The sequence below is a fragment of the Haliotis rufescens genome, unplaced genomic scaffold (assembly GCF_023055435.1).
Source record: "Haliotis rufescens isolate VD_foot unplaced genomic scaffold, xgHalRufe1.0.p SCAF_7, whole genome shotgun sequence".
Lineage (NCBI taxonomy): Eukaryota > Metazoa > Mollusca > Gastropoda > Lepetellida > Haliotidae > Haliotis > Haliotis rufescens.
This window is the reverse complement of record NW_025964361.1, coordinates 44530730-44546739: the sequence shown is the minus strand read 5'-3', so window position 1 is coordinate 44546739 and position 16010 is coordinate 44530730. Positions and strand designations below refer to the sequence as shown.

The 16010-nt window shown below is 39.5% G+C and overlaps 1 protein-coding gene across 3 annotated transcripts in view; it reads right to left on the bottom strand.

Moving 5' to 3' along the window:
- The window catches only part of LOC124115625, a 247733-nt gene that overhangs the window by 109333 nt on the left and 122390 nt on the right, over nt 1-16010 (bottom strand). For all 3 annotated transcript variants that reach the window (XM_048387630.1, XM_048387629.1, XM_048387631.1), the window contains exons 4-5: nt 15680-15808; nt 1474-1597 (exon numbers count right to left, since the gene is read on the bottom strand). In XM_048387630.1, the coding sequence (XP_048243587.1) occupies nt 1474-1597; nt 15680-15808 (253 nt within the window). The remainder of the gene's footprint in view (nt 1-1473; nt 1598-15679; nt 15809-16010) is intronic.

Genomic DNA, 16010 nt, shown 5'->3' with positions numbered 1-16010 from the left:
AAGCATAGTCGCCTTTTAGGCAAGCATGTATTGCTGAAGACCTATTCTACCCCGGACCTTCTCGCATAGAACATTTAATGATGAACTTTATACATAAAAGACTTTACACTAATTTGAGAATATACATGTATTCATTGAAATTTTATTGTTTTGAAGTTCTTATGGTTATGGCTCAAAAAACACTTTTGGAAAAATTATCAAAGTTTGATGCATGTGAAAAAAAAAATTAACTGATTACTGATAAAATGTTTCAGGATGATAGTCGTTGAACCAATCATAGTCCAGTGAGCCCTCGATACAATGCTCCTTGATATACTTATGGGATACCTGTAAGCTGCCAAAAATTCATCACCAATATCCCTAAAAAGCATGTACTAACAATACAAATAATCCAATATGTAAACATTACAAATTATATCCAACTTCCAGTCTTGTTGCCATGGTTTCTTAAATTGTATTTATACCTCTCCTTTTCACTTAAAAACATGGGATTGACAATAATACACTTACACTATTCTAATGTTGAAAAAGTTTGATTATATTCATATCAATTTTCTCTAACAATTCCAGACATGAGTTAAAATCAAAGTCAAAAGAATATACTAACTTTCCTGTCTGGGATATATAAACAGCAAACATTCTGATTGTCTACCCGCCGATACATCACATTTACTGAGAGGAGGAAAAGCAGTTATGTTTTAAGGAATTTTTAATTTGTTAAAAAATATTTTATGTCTGTTTCAGGTACTTTTCACATCAGCAATACACAAACATCACTTTGGCATTCAGTTATCACATAATTTGGTTGAAAAATATGTTTGTTTGTTTGTTGTTTAACACCACACTCAACAATATTCCAGCTATAAGACAGCAGTCTGTAAATAATTCAGTATGTTAAATTGTACCATACTTGATCACCCATAAAGTTTCTGATGGAATATTTGAGCAGGATGCTCCGATTGGGGGCATGGGTGGCCCAGTTGTATAAGGCGCTGCGATTTGCTGTGCAGAGTTGCGTCCCTTGGGCATGCCAGAAACCTATGATTGTGGGTTGAATCCTCAATTATGTTTCCAGGTTTGTCAGCACCATACCGGTGCTCGTGGGTTTCACTGAAGTGATAAACGTCTGAGACCAGCATCACTTTGGGCTTTCCTCCCACATTAAGCTGACACGCCGTGATATAACTGGAATACTGTTAAAAACGGTGTTAAACCAACTCACTCATACACTCACTCACTCAGCATGCTTCAACAAGTTCAATACACTAATCCAGAGGAGGTATTGGTTGGATGGTTTGTTTGTTTGTACCAAAATTCCAGCTATATGACCGCAGTCTGTAAATAATTGAGTCTGGAGGGATGCTGAAGTGCTTACATTTTGTTATGACAAGCATGCAGTACTGAGAATCCAGTCTGACCTGAACTGTGTAAATAGGATGAATATATACACATACTATTTGATATTCAACTTACAAGAAATAGTTTTCAGCTTCTTTTAACTTTTCAGGTACTACTTCTATATCTGTGTGATTCCTGCCGATTTCCACCACATCAGGTAGTGTTTCCAGTAGAGTATCAGAGGCCTTCGAGGAAATATCTGAAAAATACAATGGGATTCATGACACATATTCTGGCTCATTTTCACACTGACATTTTTATACATGCATTGACTTACCTGTTAGATTTTATGTGAAAATTATTTCTTTCAAAGCTGACAGGGATGTGAAGTCAACAATATTACAGTGGTTTGAAAGTAGTTAATTCAAGTCAATGAATACCTGGATATCCAGTTCAATCAGTGAATCAAGTCAATGAATACCTGGATGTCCAGTCTAATCAGTTAATCAAGTCAATGAATACCTGGATGTTCAGTCTAATCAGTTTAATCACAACCCAACCCAACTCCTTTGTACCTATATGGAGAATCAAACCCAGGTCTTATTAGTTTGTTGAGCATACACTTTAACCACTATGCTACCCACCCCCATTGTACCAATATGGAGAATCAAACCAAAGCCTTTTGGTGTGATGAGCATACACTTTAACCACTATGCTACCCGCCCCCATTGTACCAATATGGAGAATCAGACCAAGGCCTTTTGGTGTGATGAGCATACACTTTAACCACTATGCTACCCACCCCCATTGTACCAATATGGAGAATCAAACCAAGGCCTTTTGGTGTGATGAGCATACACTTTAACCACTATGCTACCCACCCCCATTGTACCAATATGGAGAATCAAACCAAGGCCTTTTGGTGTGATGAGCATACACTTTAACCACTATGCTACCCACCCCCATTGTACCAATATGGAGAATCAAACCAAGGCCTTTTGGTGTGATGAGCATACACTTTAACCACTATGCTACCCACCCCCATTGTACCAATATGGAGAATCAAACCAAGGCCTTTTGGTGTGATGAGCATACACTTTAACCACTATGCTACTCACCCCCATTGTACCAATATGGAGAATCAGACCAAGGCCTTTTGGTGTGATGAGCATACACTTTAACCACTATGCTACCCAACCCCATTGTACCAATATGGAGAATCAAACCAAGGCCTTTTGGTGTGATGAGCATACACTTTAACCACTATGCTACCCACCCCCATTGTACCAATATGGAGAATCAAACCAAGGCCTTTTGGTGTGATGAGTATACACTGTAACCACTGGGCTACCCAGCCCCATTGTACCAATATGGAGAATCAAACCAAGGCCTTTTGGTGTGATGAGCATACACTGTAACCACTGGGCTACCCAGCCCCATTGTACCAATATGGAGAATCAAACCAAGGCCTTTTGGTGTGATGAGCATACACTGTAACCACTGGGCTACCCAGCCCCTTATCCAGAAGGAATAAAGCCAGACGTGTTTTAGACGTTGCAAGGATGTGTTTAAAAAAATACACTAAGCCCTTTCCATGCTCAACACATCATTTTGTCTGGTCCATAAATACAAAACTAAATGCATTGGGGGCATGTCACTGTTTTATTCATGTGGCAAAAACAAATTTCAGTGTCAAAGCATAGAAAAAAGAATGAATATCGCTTTACACTTCATCACCATATTCCCAACAATTTGCAGCGCCGATGGTGGAATCAGAATGACAAGGTCTGGATTAATTGGTAAGCCTCATGCAAAAATACAACCCATGTGGGACTCACTTGATGTATGGCCCAGACAAACCAGTTGATAATACACTAACAACACTGAGAGCTATGGACACAAATTCATAGGGCTGGTAGCTCACCTCATAGAAATGACTACAGTGAGAGGGATTTAGAATCTCCCTCAATAGTATTTCAGTTATAGCACAGCATTTACAACTTTGGTTTTGACTGCTCCTATACCAAACTGACAAACTAATAAACCATCATCAAACTTCCAATAACTACACCTTCAGGAATTCACTAATTACGAAGGGACCAGTTCAAAATTTCAATGCAGGATAAATTTTTTTATTTCCTTAAGTTTTGAGACATACCCATCGCCCCCTAAAAGATATTGATTCCCTTGTACAGCAGGGCTCAATTTAAGGAACTTCGTTCAGATGCATGTTGACATGAAAACCTAGTTGCTCCAGACAAAAACAGGTTGCACCCTTGTCCAATAAATTGATGAAATTTGAAACATAGACATGACAGATGGATAGATTAGTCTAAATATATAAAGTCTCAGACCTCAGATGACTGTGTCAATTTTATGTCAATTAATAACGTATTGTTATAAAGCATAAAGGAACAAGTGTACATAATCTTGCAGTACCCACAGTCTGATGACATCAAGCCCAAGAAAGCATGACTAATTACACATAACATAGGGATTAGTGATGGTACATGAAGCTTGGAGGTATTGAGTGTGTTCACAAATCATTGTTGAACAGAAAAGTAACGGTTAGTCAGAAACAATTTATATTTTTATAATACATGCACTTTGTGCATGTTGACGTAAGGATTTGGTTGAACTTTTAAATAATAGGCTCCGCTGGTGCAGGTTTTATATACAGTAAACTACGGTTTTAACGACCTCAAGGACCACTAATTTTAGTTCGTAATAACCGTAGTTCGTTATTAACGTGTTTATTATAAACATAGTTTACTATAGTTAAATCGAGCCCGTACACTAATACTCAAAAACACACTGTTTGTGGAAAAATGACAAACATATTTTAGTGTCGCTAACGACCAAACCCTAGCCCTCCTACAAACAGTTTTAGAGGCCAAGTTGACTGGTTTTCCTCTCAACTCCCCCTGACAGTGACCACAATCTCATGATTGGAGTTTTTGCTTTGTTTAGGTACTATACAAAACATTGAGAAATCAGGTAAGATGATTTTGTCAGATGGACAATTGCAGGGCTATTAACACACGCACACACACCCTAAAACTTAAGGAACTGAGATTCATCAGACATCAAACTTTGGAACTGGTACCTAAACCTACAACAAACTGCCATATATGCAAGCTGACAATTATTAAATAGTTAAACCATGTGTGATCACTATCACCTCCATGCTAAAACAGCCATCTTGAAATGCTTCAACATTTTGTCCTTTTTACACATTTCAGGGAAAACATCAGACTGGAATTACCTTGAGAGCATGAAGATCATAACCACATCTTGAACATTACAAATATAAAAAACAAAATAATTAGTTTGATGAAAAAAAAATAATCATGAACACTGAAACTGATTCACCACTCCTTGTTAACCAATAGCGGTAAACAGAACACGATCATCCCAAGGCTTCTATAATCAAGTTCTGTCTTAACTGCATTATTATAGTTTGATAGACATCGTACTGTGTGGGAGGCAACAGACTATTGGGAAATTTGGATACGTAATACGTGACTCATTTTCTGTGAAACGATCTGGAATCAATCAGGATGCTCCGTGTTCATTTCTTGTTAAAGTCCATTAATTCAAATCTCTCTTGTACCTCAGTCAATCGTCCATCTATTCAGTGACAGACATGGCCTGTTTACAGTCATGGAACACCACCGTTGTCCTCTTCGCAGGGAACACCTACACCGTAAATCTGTAGAAAAGACGCTTTTACACACTAACAGCATGGTTGTTGACTGAAAACGGGCCAGGATCAATGTGTGCCCCGTCCCAGTGTCTGAGCCCCACTACCACCAACAAGCTGGATAAAGCCAAGCAGTTAGACATAAGCGTACAAAATCTCTCAGGTTTCACCAGTTATTAGGAGTCGATTACTCATTCTCACTCAGAGTCCATTGACATACATGCATCCACATTGAACTGTTAACCACTTAACTTCTATTATCGGTAAATACAAAAAAAAATTAAAACAAAGTAGTCAATACACATGTTACCATTTGTTTGAAAGAGAAAAGTAAATGTTTTCATTTGGATACCCAAAATAAAAATATGCTTAACTAACTTAGGGTAAATCATTCACCTTTGTTTTCAACATAGTTTCTACCATAAAACTAAACTAATGCCGAAGGGGTCGTTGTTGCCACAGGTACTACAGAAATGTACCCTAGGTATGTTTCTGTATACAGAAATGTACCCTAGCCAAAATTAGAATACAGAAACGTACCTGGTACCTGAAACGGCCGACGAGTCCATATTCCCCAACCCGAAACCGAAACTGGTTCATGTTGTTATTCCAGTTCACCTGATTACGAGTGTATGCGTGCATCACGGAATATTAGATTAATGTATGTACGTGACAGTGTATGACCGTTTTCTATATGATACCCTGGAATGCATCTCATACAACAGTAAGACAGTACTGCCATGTTGAATTTTACCACGATTTGGCATACAGGAAGTGACGAATACCTAAAGAACCAGTTACTCGCATTGCGGCCTGCAGCAGAATTAACTCATCCTAACGTACGTTTCTGTATTTTGATTTGGGCTAGGATACACTTCTGTATACAGTAGGGCTGTTACGATTCACTCGCATATTCGGTGAATCAAACCGTATCCATTCATGAATTGAATTTGTTATTCGTGGCCACTAGAATCGAATATTTGTGTACATGCAAGCATGTGCATTTAAATAAAAATATCCATAAGAACATATGATATGCATACATTTCTTCAAAAGACAACACTCTTATACTATTTAATTTGACAGTAATGTGGTCACTGGTCAATGTCACATTTGTGCAGATACTAGAACCTGGATAAGTGCAGCATATAAATGTATAATATATTAATAATTAACAAACCATGTCAAATAATTTATGTTGTTATTGCTTCACTGAATATACCAAATAATACATCAGCTTCTGACTTGTTATTGTATTCCTGAATTAATATTCGTATTCGTTACCCTATATTCGTGATACAAATCGTATTCGCCTCATAGTGTATTCGTTGCAGCCCTTGTATACAGAAACATACCTGGGGTACGTTTCTGTAGTACCTCTGCCGACAATGACCCCTTCAGCTAAACTAACTTTACAATATTTGTTTAACAATTATATTAATAATTAAAGCTGCAAGCAGCAATGGCGGGCTCCAAGTAACACTGTGCCCAAACGTCCATGTTCGAATCCTCAAAGGGTTTCCTTGAACCAAATCCGTCAAATGTAGGCACCACTTGCAGGGTATCGTCGCTAGGAAATTGGCGTGTGCCAGGGGGTCCAGGTCTGTTCTAAAACCATTTCCGACCTCGAACATGTTCGAATCCATAAAGGGTTTGCCTGTGCCAACTCCGTTCAAAAATTGTCACCTAACATCGCTGCTACGAATTGGCGTGTTCCAGGGGTGTCCCAGGGGTGTCCCAAATATTGATCAAATATTACCACGAAGCGGTGTTACTTTTAGCATGCAACCAAGAACAAAAGATGAGGTATACATGTCAGACTAACTTCATGTCAATTTTCAATAGTTTCTGTGGAGAACCTTACAAGATATGATCTTTCAAGTAAAATTTCGGTGAAAAAAATCATCAAAATCAAAATCCAATAGGGCGATGACTAAGAAAGATATCCAAAAAACGGCTAACAGAGTTTAATGCATAATGTATGGAGACAATTCTCAGAAAGTTTGGATGCAATTCAGACTGTGGATTCAGAGGAGATAGGATTTGAAGACAGGTACACAAAAAACCCTGTGAAAACCTTGAATCCAATATGGCTGCCAAACCACGTGACCAATGACCAAAGTCAAAGAACATCAAATGTCAAGCACCCAAAGCAGTAGACACATCTAAAGTTTGAAAGTAATTGGACAAGCGGTTGCGAAGCAATAGGGCAAAATATAGCTTTTAAAATTGCTTATTTTTCAGTTATCTGCCCTTGGTCTTTGGGCCTACGGCCTTGGAATTTGTGTGGTATCTGGTACGTAAGTATCTGGATACACATACAAAATTTGAATGGAATCGAGGCAGTGGTTACTATGCTAGCTCTGGTACAAAAATCGGCGGAATAATAATAATATTAAATCGAACGATAGCACTGGGACTCTTCAGCTTTTCGGCTTGGTGACTCTGAACCAGACTGTAACTTATTTGTCAGTTGAGCTCCAGTCAAATGGATGAGCGTTCTGAGTTCGTCAGGGCCCCGGGTTTATGTCGTATTGCTGAGATAAAGTGCTAAACCTGTTTCCGACCTCGTCCATGTTCGAATCCTCAAATGGTTTGCCTGTACCAATGCCGTCAAATGTAATGAACCGCTTGTCAGACATCACCACGTGTGTCCCAGTGAGTTCTTAACCCATGTTTGACTTCGACCATGTTCGAATCCTCAAATGGTTTGCCTGTACCAACGCCGTCAAATGTAATGAACCGCATGTCAGACATCACCACATGTGTCCCAGTGTGTTCTTAACCCATGTTTGACTTCGACCATGTTCGAATCCTCAAATGGTTTGCCTGTACCAACGCCGTCAAATGTAATGAACCGCTTGTCAGACATCACCACATGTGTCCCAGTGTGTTCTTAACCCATGTTTGACTTCGACCATGTTCGAATCCGCATTAGGTTTGCCTGTACCAACGCCGTCAAACGTAAGGAACCATTTGTGAGACATCCCCACATATGTCCCAGTGTGTTCTTAACCCATTTCCGACCTCGAATCCTCATGTTCGAATCCTCAAAGGGTTTGCTTGTACCAACTGCATCAAAAGATAGTCACCATTTGCAGGACATCACCACTACGAAATTGGTGTGTGCCAGAGTTAACCAGAGTGTTCTTAACCCATTTACCACCCAGACAATGTTCGAATCCCGATAATCGCCTCTTGAGACAAGCATGAGTTGCTGAAGACCAATTCTAACCCTCATCTTCAAGGGTAGTATACATACTGCAAAAGACACTTGACGGTCAAAGGGAAATAATCCTGAGTTTTCTGAGCGATGTATTCGGTATTTTGTCCATATTACCACCAAGCGGTGTTACTTTTAGCATGCAGCCAAGAACAAAAGATGAGCTACATGTGCCCGACTAACTTTATGTAAACTTTCAATAGTTTCTGTGGAGAACCTTACAAGATGTGATCTTTATATAAAGGAAAAATTCGGTGAAAGAAATCATCAAAATCAAAATCAAACAGAGCCGTCACTAAGACAGATATCCAAAAACGGCTAACAGAGTTTGGTGTGTTATGTGTGGAGACAATTCTCAGAAAGTTTGAAAGCATTTCATGCAGTGGATTCAGAGGAGATAGTATTTGAAGACAGGTACCCAAAAAACCCTGTGAAAACCTTGAATCCAATATGGCAGCAACTAAAAAAGATATCCAAAATCGGCTAACAGAGTTTGATGTGATATGTATGGAGACAGTACTCAGAAAGTTTGGATGCATTTCATGCATTGGATTCAGAGGAGATAGGATTTGAAGACAGGTACCCCCAAAACCCTGTAAAAACTTTGAATCCAATATGGCTGCCAAACCACGTGACCAGTGACCAAGATCAAAGAACAGAAAATGTTCAGCACCCTAAGCAGCAGACATGTGTAAAGTTTGAAAGTAATCAGACAAGCGGTTGCGGAGCAATAAGGCGAAATATATCTTCAAAAAATACTTGTTTTTCAGTTATCTGCCCTTGGCCATTGGGCCTACGGCCTTGGAATTTTTGTGGTATTTGGTACCTAACAACTTGCACACACACACAAAATTTGAACAAAATCGAGCCAGTGGTTAAACTGCTATCTCTGGAACAAAAAACGGCGGAATAATAAATAATAATAATAAATAATAATAAATCGAACGATTACAATAGGGCTCTACAGCCTTTCGGCTTGGAGCCCTAAAAATAGAAAATGTCTAAAGTATACAACAAATTCCAATCAATAAGTCCTTCACACATAAAATTTGGAACAATCACAATTTCCTCTAGATATTCATCCAAATCTATCACATAAGGGGTTAAAACAAGTTAATCAGCCTAATGCAAAAGCAAGATATTGGTTATAGATTCTCTCCATAGGGGACTGATGACATAATATGTTTAACACTCCTCTCGTGAAAATAAAGCATGCCAATTTGATTTCATGAGAAATAGAAATGCTTCATCATATTCCCTTTCACAAGACCACACAGCCTAGGGGTTGGACATAGAACATTGTAATGTATATGCATGAATGAATACTGACTGGCTGTGTATTGACAGGCAGTGTTCTTCCCTTGGTACTCCAGGCACTAAGTAACCCTGTTTCTTCCACAACGGTACACAGACGACGTGTCATGTGCTCACATAAAAGACGCTTATGTGTTGGGTTTTATGACTAATTCAATAAGTCGTTATTTCGTATTCTAATGATTGTTGTCTGGAAGTTGAGGGGAAAAGTCCCTCTGTGAATATGATTACCGTATTCGACGTAATAAGCGCCCAGCGCTCTCTAAATTAGAAATAGGGGGCTCTTATTAGAATATTATTTTGTCGAAAAAAACAGTGTTGAAAGATAAATTCCGTGGTTTATGCTGACAGCCTGAAATGTTTATACACGAGAGATATATTTTTCCAGAATTTAATTGCCCATAATTAAGGGTGCATATAACACACGAGTGCGTATTATGCGCGAATAAACAACTAATGTGTACATTGATCAATCGGAAAGGGTGCTAATTGGGATTGTTCACTTGCCAATATATTACCAAATATCGCTGTGGGCGCCTATTAGAGCGGGGCGCTTATTACGTCGAATATGGTACCCGGGTAGTAAATTGGGACTTGTTTGATTGCAGCTAAAAAGAAATGGTTATTTGATGGTTGTTGTATTTGATACAGGTATCGTAGTTCTGATTTGGACTGTTTTCAGCCATGAAACGTTTTGATAACATTTGTAATGCTTTAATCAAATCCAACTTTAAAGTATATACTTTCTTTTGTCTGGCAGTATAAATCTAGTATCGTTTTATATCAAAATTTACAGTTACATTGCTATTGGGACTGTTTGTTCTCTCTCAATCACTTCAACAAAAACTTCACCTGATATGAAAGGATGATATATTTTCCCTGAACAAATTAACTCCAGAAAGGTGGTCATGTATAATACACAAAACAATATGGTAATAGGTGAGGTGAGGTGAAATGGGGTTTAACGTCGCGTCCAAGATTATTGCACTTATATAGCGACGTGCATGCACGTGTGTGTGTGTGTGGCTGCTTATACTAGTCCGGACTGATGCTGATTTATAGTGCTAGCTCACTGAGATACCATGCCACAGTTTAACATGAATACCCCACTCAGACACAGTATATTGACTCCGAGCCGACCAGTCCTTGTTTTAGCCCCTTAATGTCGAGCGCCAGACAGGGTAACAACAAGTCTTTTGGTATGACGCGGCCGGGGATCGAACCCAATATGGTAATAGACATAACAAAGATATTAATTTGGTCATTGGTTTCTTTTATTCTTAAAGGTGATTAATATTTAAGTTTCTTTTCCTTACTGCCTTTAGGGACTTTGGGAATATGTTCTGTAAACAAGTACCCGGTAATTAAATTGGCCTTGTTCTAACAAAGAAATAATATAAACTCATCTCAAGCAGATAGATTTCTCCTTTTTCTTTACAATCCATTAAACGCCTACATGAAGCTTAATCATCCACTTCAGCAAGCAAAATACAAAACTTCAATTTCCTGTGATGCTAGTCATTTTAAAGTGTAGCAATCAATGTTTCATGGTGTGTCATTTCTCCTAAAATAACCCAGAAATAGCAATCACTTGTACAATGTCATGTTCCCCTGACCTATCAACCTTGTTCAAAGAAATTCAAAGTGCTGAAAATGATATACAGTCAAACATTGTTGTGTCAAAGTTGAAGGGACCTACATAAATACTTGTGAGTTACCCGAGTTTCGACACAACTGAAACTGGGGAATAAATTAGAATACGCAGGGACCAAGATTTCACTTCACGATAACCATAAGTTTGACAATATTTAAAATAAAAATATTAAATGAACTTTTGAATTAGATTAATGAAATTGATTAAAAACTGATACAAACAAGCCAGGAACACCCTGTACACCTATTATTATAAAGGGAATTTTAAAAGTGTACTTCACTTCTTATTTGTTGACAAATTCTATTTCCAGTGTTATCTGCTCGCCATACTGTTTTCACTTTGGACACACAAAATCAGAACTCAATGTCTGTGTATATAATATGCACACCCCTCAACCAAGTTATCTTTTTCGCGGTGTGTGTGTGTGTGTGTGTGTGTGTGTGTGTGTGTGTGTGTGTGTGTGTGTGTGTGTGTGTGTGTGTGTGTGTGTGTGTGTGTGTGTGTGTGTGTGTGTGTGTGTCTGGCTGTGTGTGTGTGTGTCTGTGTGTGTGAGTGTGTGTAAAATAGCCCTGCAATTGTCCATCTGACAAAAACAACTTACCTGATTTCTCAATGTTTTGTATAGTACCTAAGCAAAGCAAAAACTCCAATCATGAGATCGTGGTCACTGTCAGGGAGTTGAGAGGAAAACCAGTCAACTTGGCCTCCAAAACTGTTTGTAGGAGGGCTAGGGTTTGGTCGTTAGCGACACTAAAATATGTTTGTCATTTTTCACAACAGTGTGTTTTTGAGTATGACTGTACGGGCTTGATTTAACTATAGTAAAGTGTGCATTATGCTTATGAAACTATCATGTCAGAGTAATGTGGGAGGATAGCTGTAACGGGCGAAGGGGTTCGAAGTTTACCAACAAAGACAGAGCAGTGCTGACAGACCAGGGATCATAATCTGGGTGGATATGGGATTCAAACCCATGACCAACAGATCCTTACATGGCTAAGGGTAACAACTCTGAGAGATACATCATCTCAGAACCCTTGGCCAACTGTGGTCCTCTCAGAACTAAATAACAAGGGGTGTTAAAGGTCGATTCCGCCACATGGCACAGACACAGATTGTGGACCACCTCCATGGTCTAGTGGTTGAGCGTCCGCCTGGAGAGCGGAAAGTCCGGGGTTCGATTCCCAGCTGCATCATACCAAACGACTTTTAAAGATGGTACTTGTTGTTACCCTGTCTAGCGCTCGGCATTAAGGGGCTAAAAAAGGACTGGTCGGCTCAGAGTCAGTATACTGTGTCTGAGTGGGGTATTCAGGTTAAACTGTGGCATGGTATCTCAGTGGGCTAGCACTATAAATCGACATCAGTCCAGACTAGTACAAGCAGAGAGAGAGACACACACACACACAGAAACGATATTGTTATGTCCATACACAGAAGATTGTAATATCATGGAAGATATCTGGATCAAGACCATTCCACTGACATTAGCTGAACAAGGATATCTCAGAACCTAGCTAAGACAGGAATTTCCCTCACATAAAAGACAGCAGGTATACCAGTGTTTCTTTAATTCTGTTTCATGTGAGAATCTGATACTAGCCACAGAAATGTCAAGACAGATTTCCAACAATAACAGACACTTATCTTGCCAAAATCACCAGCGTTCATCTGCTTGAGCTTAACATGGCCAGACATTACCGTTCTTGTGTTAATATGTACCAGTTTTTCTAAGGGATTTTATCAACTCTCATATTCATTTGAGTACATCCAGAAAAAAAAGCCAGAATAAAGGTCACTATACCTTACCTTTGTCCATGGTAAATAATATATACAATGTTCTTATCCAGTTGTCTTACTTTAACTATTTGTGGCCTTTAGTTAAGCTGTTTTAGTATCTGCATGAGGAGTTTGCAATTGGATGACAATGAGAACAAGTATTTGTCACAAAGTGACGAAATGTCCCCCGCCTGTATATACACCATGGTACCAAATATGAAGACAATCCAGCGATTAGTTCTTGAGATATTGCGGCAACACCGTTTTCCAACTCCCAAAACAGATTTGCCTGCTGTGATCTTGAAAATGGGGTCAAGGTCACCAAAACCGACTGGTGTATGCGGTGTCTGTATATACACCATAGTTCCAAATATGCAAACAATCCAGTGTTTAGTTCTTGAGATATCGCTGCAACACCGTTTTCCAACTCCAAAAGCAGATTTGCCTGCTGTGACCTTGAAAATGGGGTCAAGGTCACCAAAACCGACTGGTGTCTGCGGTGTCTGTATATACACCATAGTTCCAAATATGAAGACAATCCAGTGTTTAGTTCTTGAGATATCGCGGCAACACCGTTTTCCAACTCCAAAAGCAGATTTGCCTGCTGTGACCTTGAAAATTGGATCAAGGTCACCAAAACCGACTGGTGTCTGCGAGTCTGTATATACACCATAGTTCCAAATATGAAGACAATCCAGTGTTTAGTTCTTGAGATATCGCGGCAACACCGTTTTCCAACTCCAAAAGCAGATTTGCCTGCTGTGACCTTGAAAATGGGATCAAGGTCACCAAAACCGACTGGTGTCTGCGGAGTCTGTATATACACCATAGTTCCAAATATGAAGACAATCCAGTGTTTAGTTCTTGAGATATCGCGGCAACACCGTTTTCCAACTCCAAAAGCAGATTTGCCTGCTGTGACCTTGAAAATGGGATCAAGGTCACCAAAACCGACTGGTGTCTGCGGAGTCTGTATATACACCATAGTTCCAAATATGAAGACAATCCAGTGTTTAGTTCTTGAGATATCGCGGCAACAAACATGTGGGACGTACGGACGGACAGTCGTGAATACTATATCCCCCGCTTCGCGCTTTCGCGCGGCGGGGGACAATTAAATTAAATCAACTTCTACTTTTAATAAGTAGGGTGCAGTCGGGTAGCCTCGTGGTTAAAGCGTTCGCTCGTCACGCCGAAGACCCGGGTTCAATTCCTGACATGGGTACAATGTGTAAAGCCCATTTCTGGTAGCCCCCGCCATGAGTTTGCTGGAATATTGCTTATAGCAGCGTAAAATCAAACTCACTCACTCACTCACTTCAATAGACAGGTCAATCATACAACCACATTAGTTATCCTTCAAACATGATTGACTTGACCTATTGCATGTCGACAAGAGGGCACAGGTGACCAATGGCCTAAAAGGCCCCAATTTGCTATGCAGAGTTGTTTACCTTGATTGTGCCTGGATCTGATGATCATGAGTTCGAATCCCAGATTAGTCTGTTTATGATCCTTGAGCTGTCAGCACCGTTCCCTCTTTGAGACTTTCATATACGCTCCTTAAGTCAATGGTAATCCTAACTATGTTTTTTAAATTAAAGTTTCCAACAAAGACACCTGGCAGATGTGAATTCAAGTAATAGAAAATGATTGGCTTATGTTACTGTTATTGTGAATCTTTGTTTGTTTGTTGTTTAACACTACACTCAGCAATATTCCAGCTATATGATGGAGGTCTGTAAATAATGGAGTCTGGACCAGACAATCCAGTGACTGACATCATGAGTATCCATCTATGCAATAGGGATACGATGACATTCAATCAACCAAGTCAAAGAGCCTGACCACACGATCCTGTTAGTCACCTCTCATGGCAAGCATGGGTTGCGGAAGATCAGGTTTCATCCAGATTTCATGGATTCTTATTGTGAGTGAGTGAGTTTGGTTTTACGCTGCTTTTAGCAATATCCCAGCAATATCACGTCGAGGGACACCAGAAATGGGCTTCACACATTGTACCCATGTCGGGAATCGAACCTGGGTCTTTGGAGTGATGAGCGAACGCTTTAACCACTAGGCTAACCGACCGCTCCTCTTATTGTGTATCTAGATGAGATGGTCAATAATACTGAGAGGGACTAGTGATTATACTGGGAACCACACTAGAGTGAGTAAATTTGACTGAGGCCAAAATAATAAAATAAATCTGTAGATGATAGGGAGATTCATTGATTCATTGATTTGTAATTCCACACTCAGCAATATCACAGCTCCATGACAGGGGTCTGTAAATAATCATGTGTTGACCAAACAATCCAGTGATTAATATCAAGAACATTGATCCACACAATCGGCATACAATGACATGCAATCAACCAAGTCTGCGAGTCTGACCTCGTATCCATTTGGTCGCCTCTCATGACCAGTAGAGGTTGCTAGGGACCTATATTCTAACCCAAATCCCCATGTATTTCCGTTTAACAAGAGAATGAAGCACAAAGAACCCATGACAAGAAACAAGAGAAACAAGGGTTCAACATTACACCAGGTCAGCCAACCAAAGGGAGGTAACTGTAATGAAGATTATCAAATCATTGCATGTAAAGGTCTCAGTATTTATACCTCAGCTAAAGGCCAGATACAAAGATTGGAAGAAAATATATACCTGTGAGATCAGCATGCCAGGGTAGAAGGCTGTTCATAGATGAGAACCAATAGTAGAGGATCCAGGCGATATACGTGTTATTGTACAGTGCGAATAACGTCGATACCAGGACCATGCTGTAGCCCATCCCTGAAACAGTCGCAGTTGCAGCATTACAAACATGGAGGAAAAGATGGGTGGATGATGAAATGTTTTCATCAAAATCATATTGTATTGGGTGAAAATGATACCAGATATGACAGTAGAATGTTGTGAGCAAGCAGGACACAGTTATTCTTCCTAAACTTGTAGATCCATGACAGATGCCATACCTCATGAAATACAGGGGTTG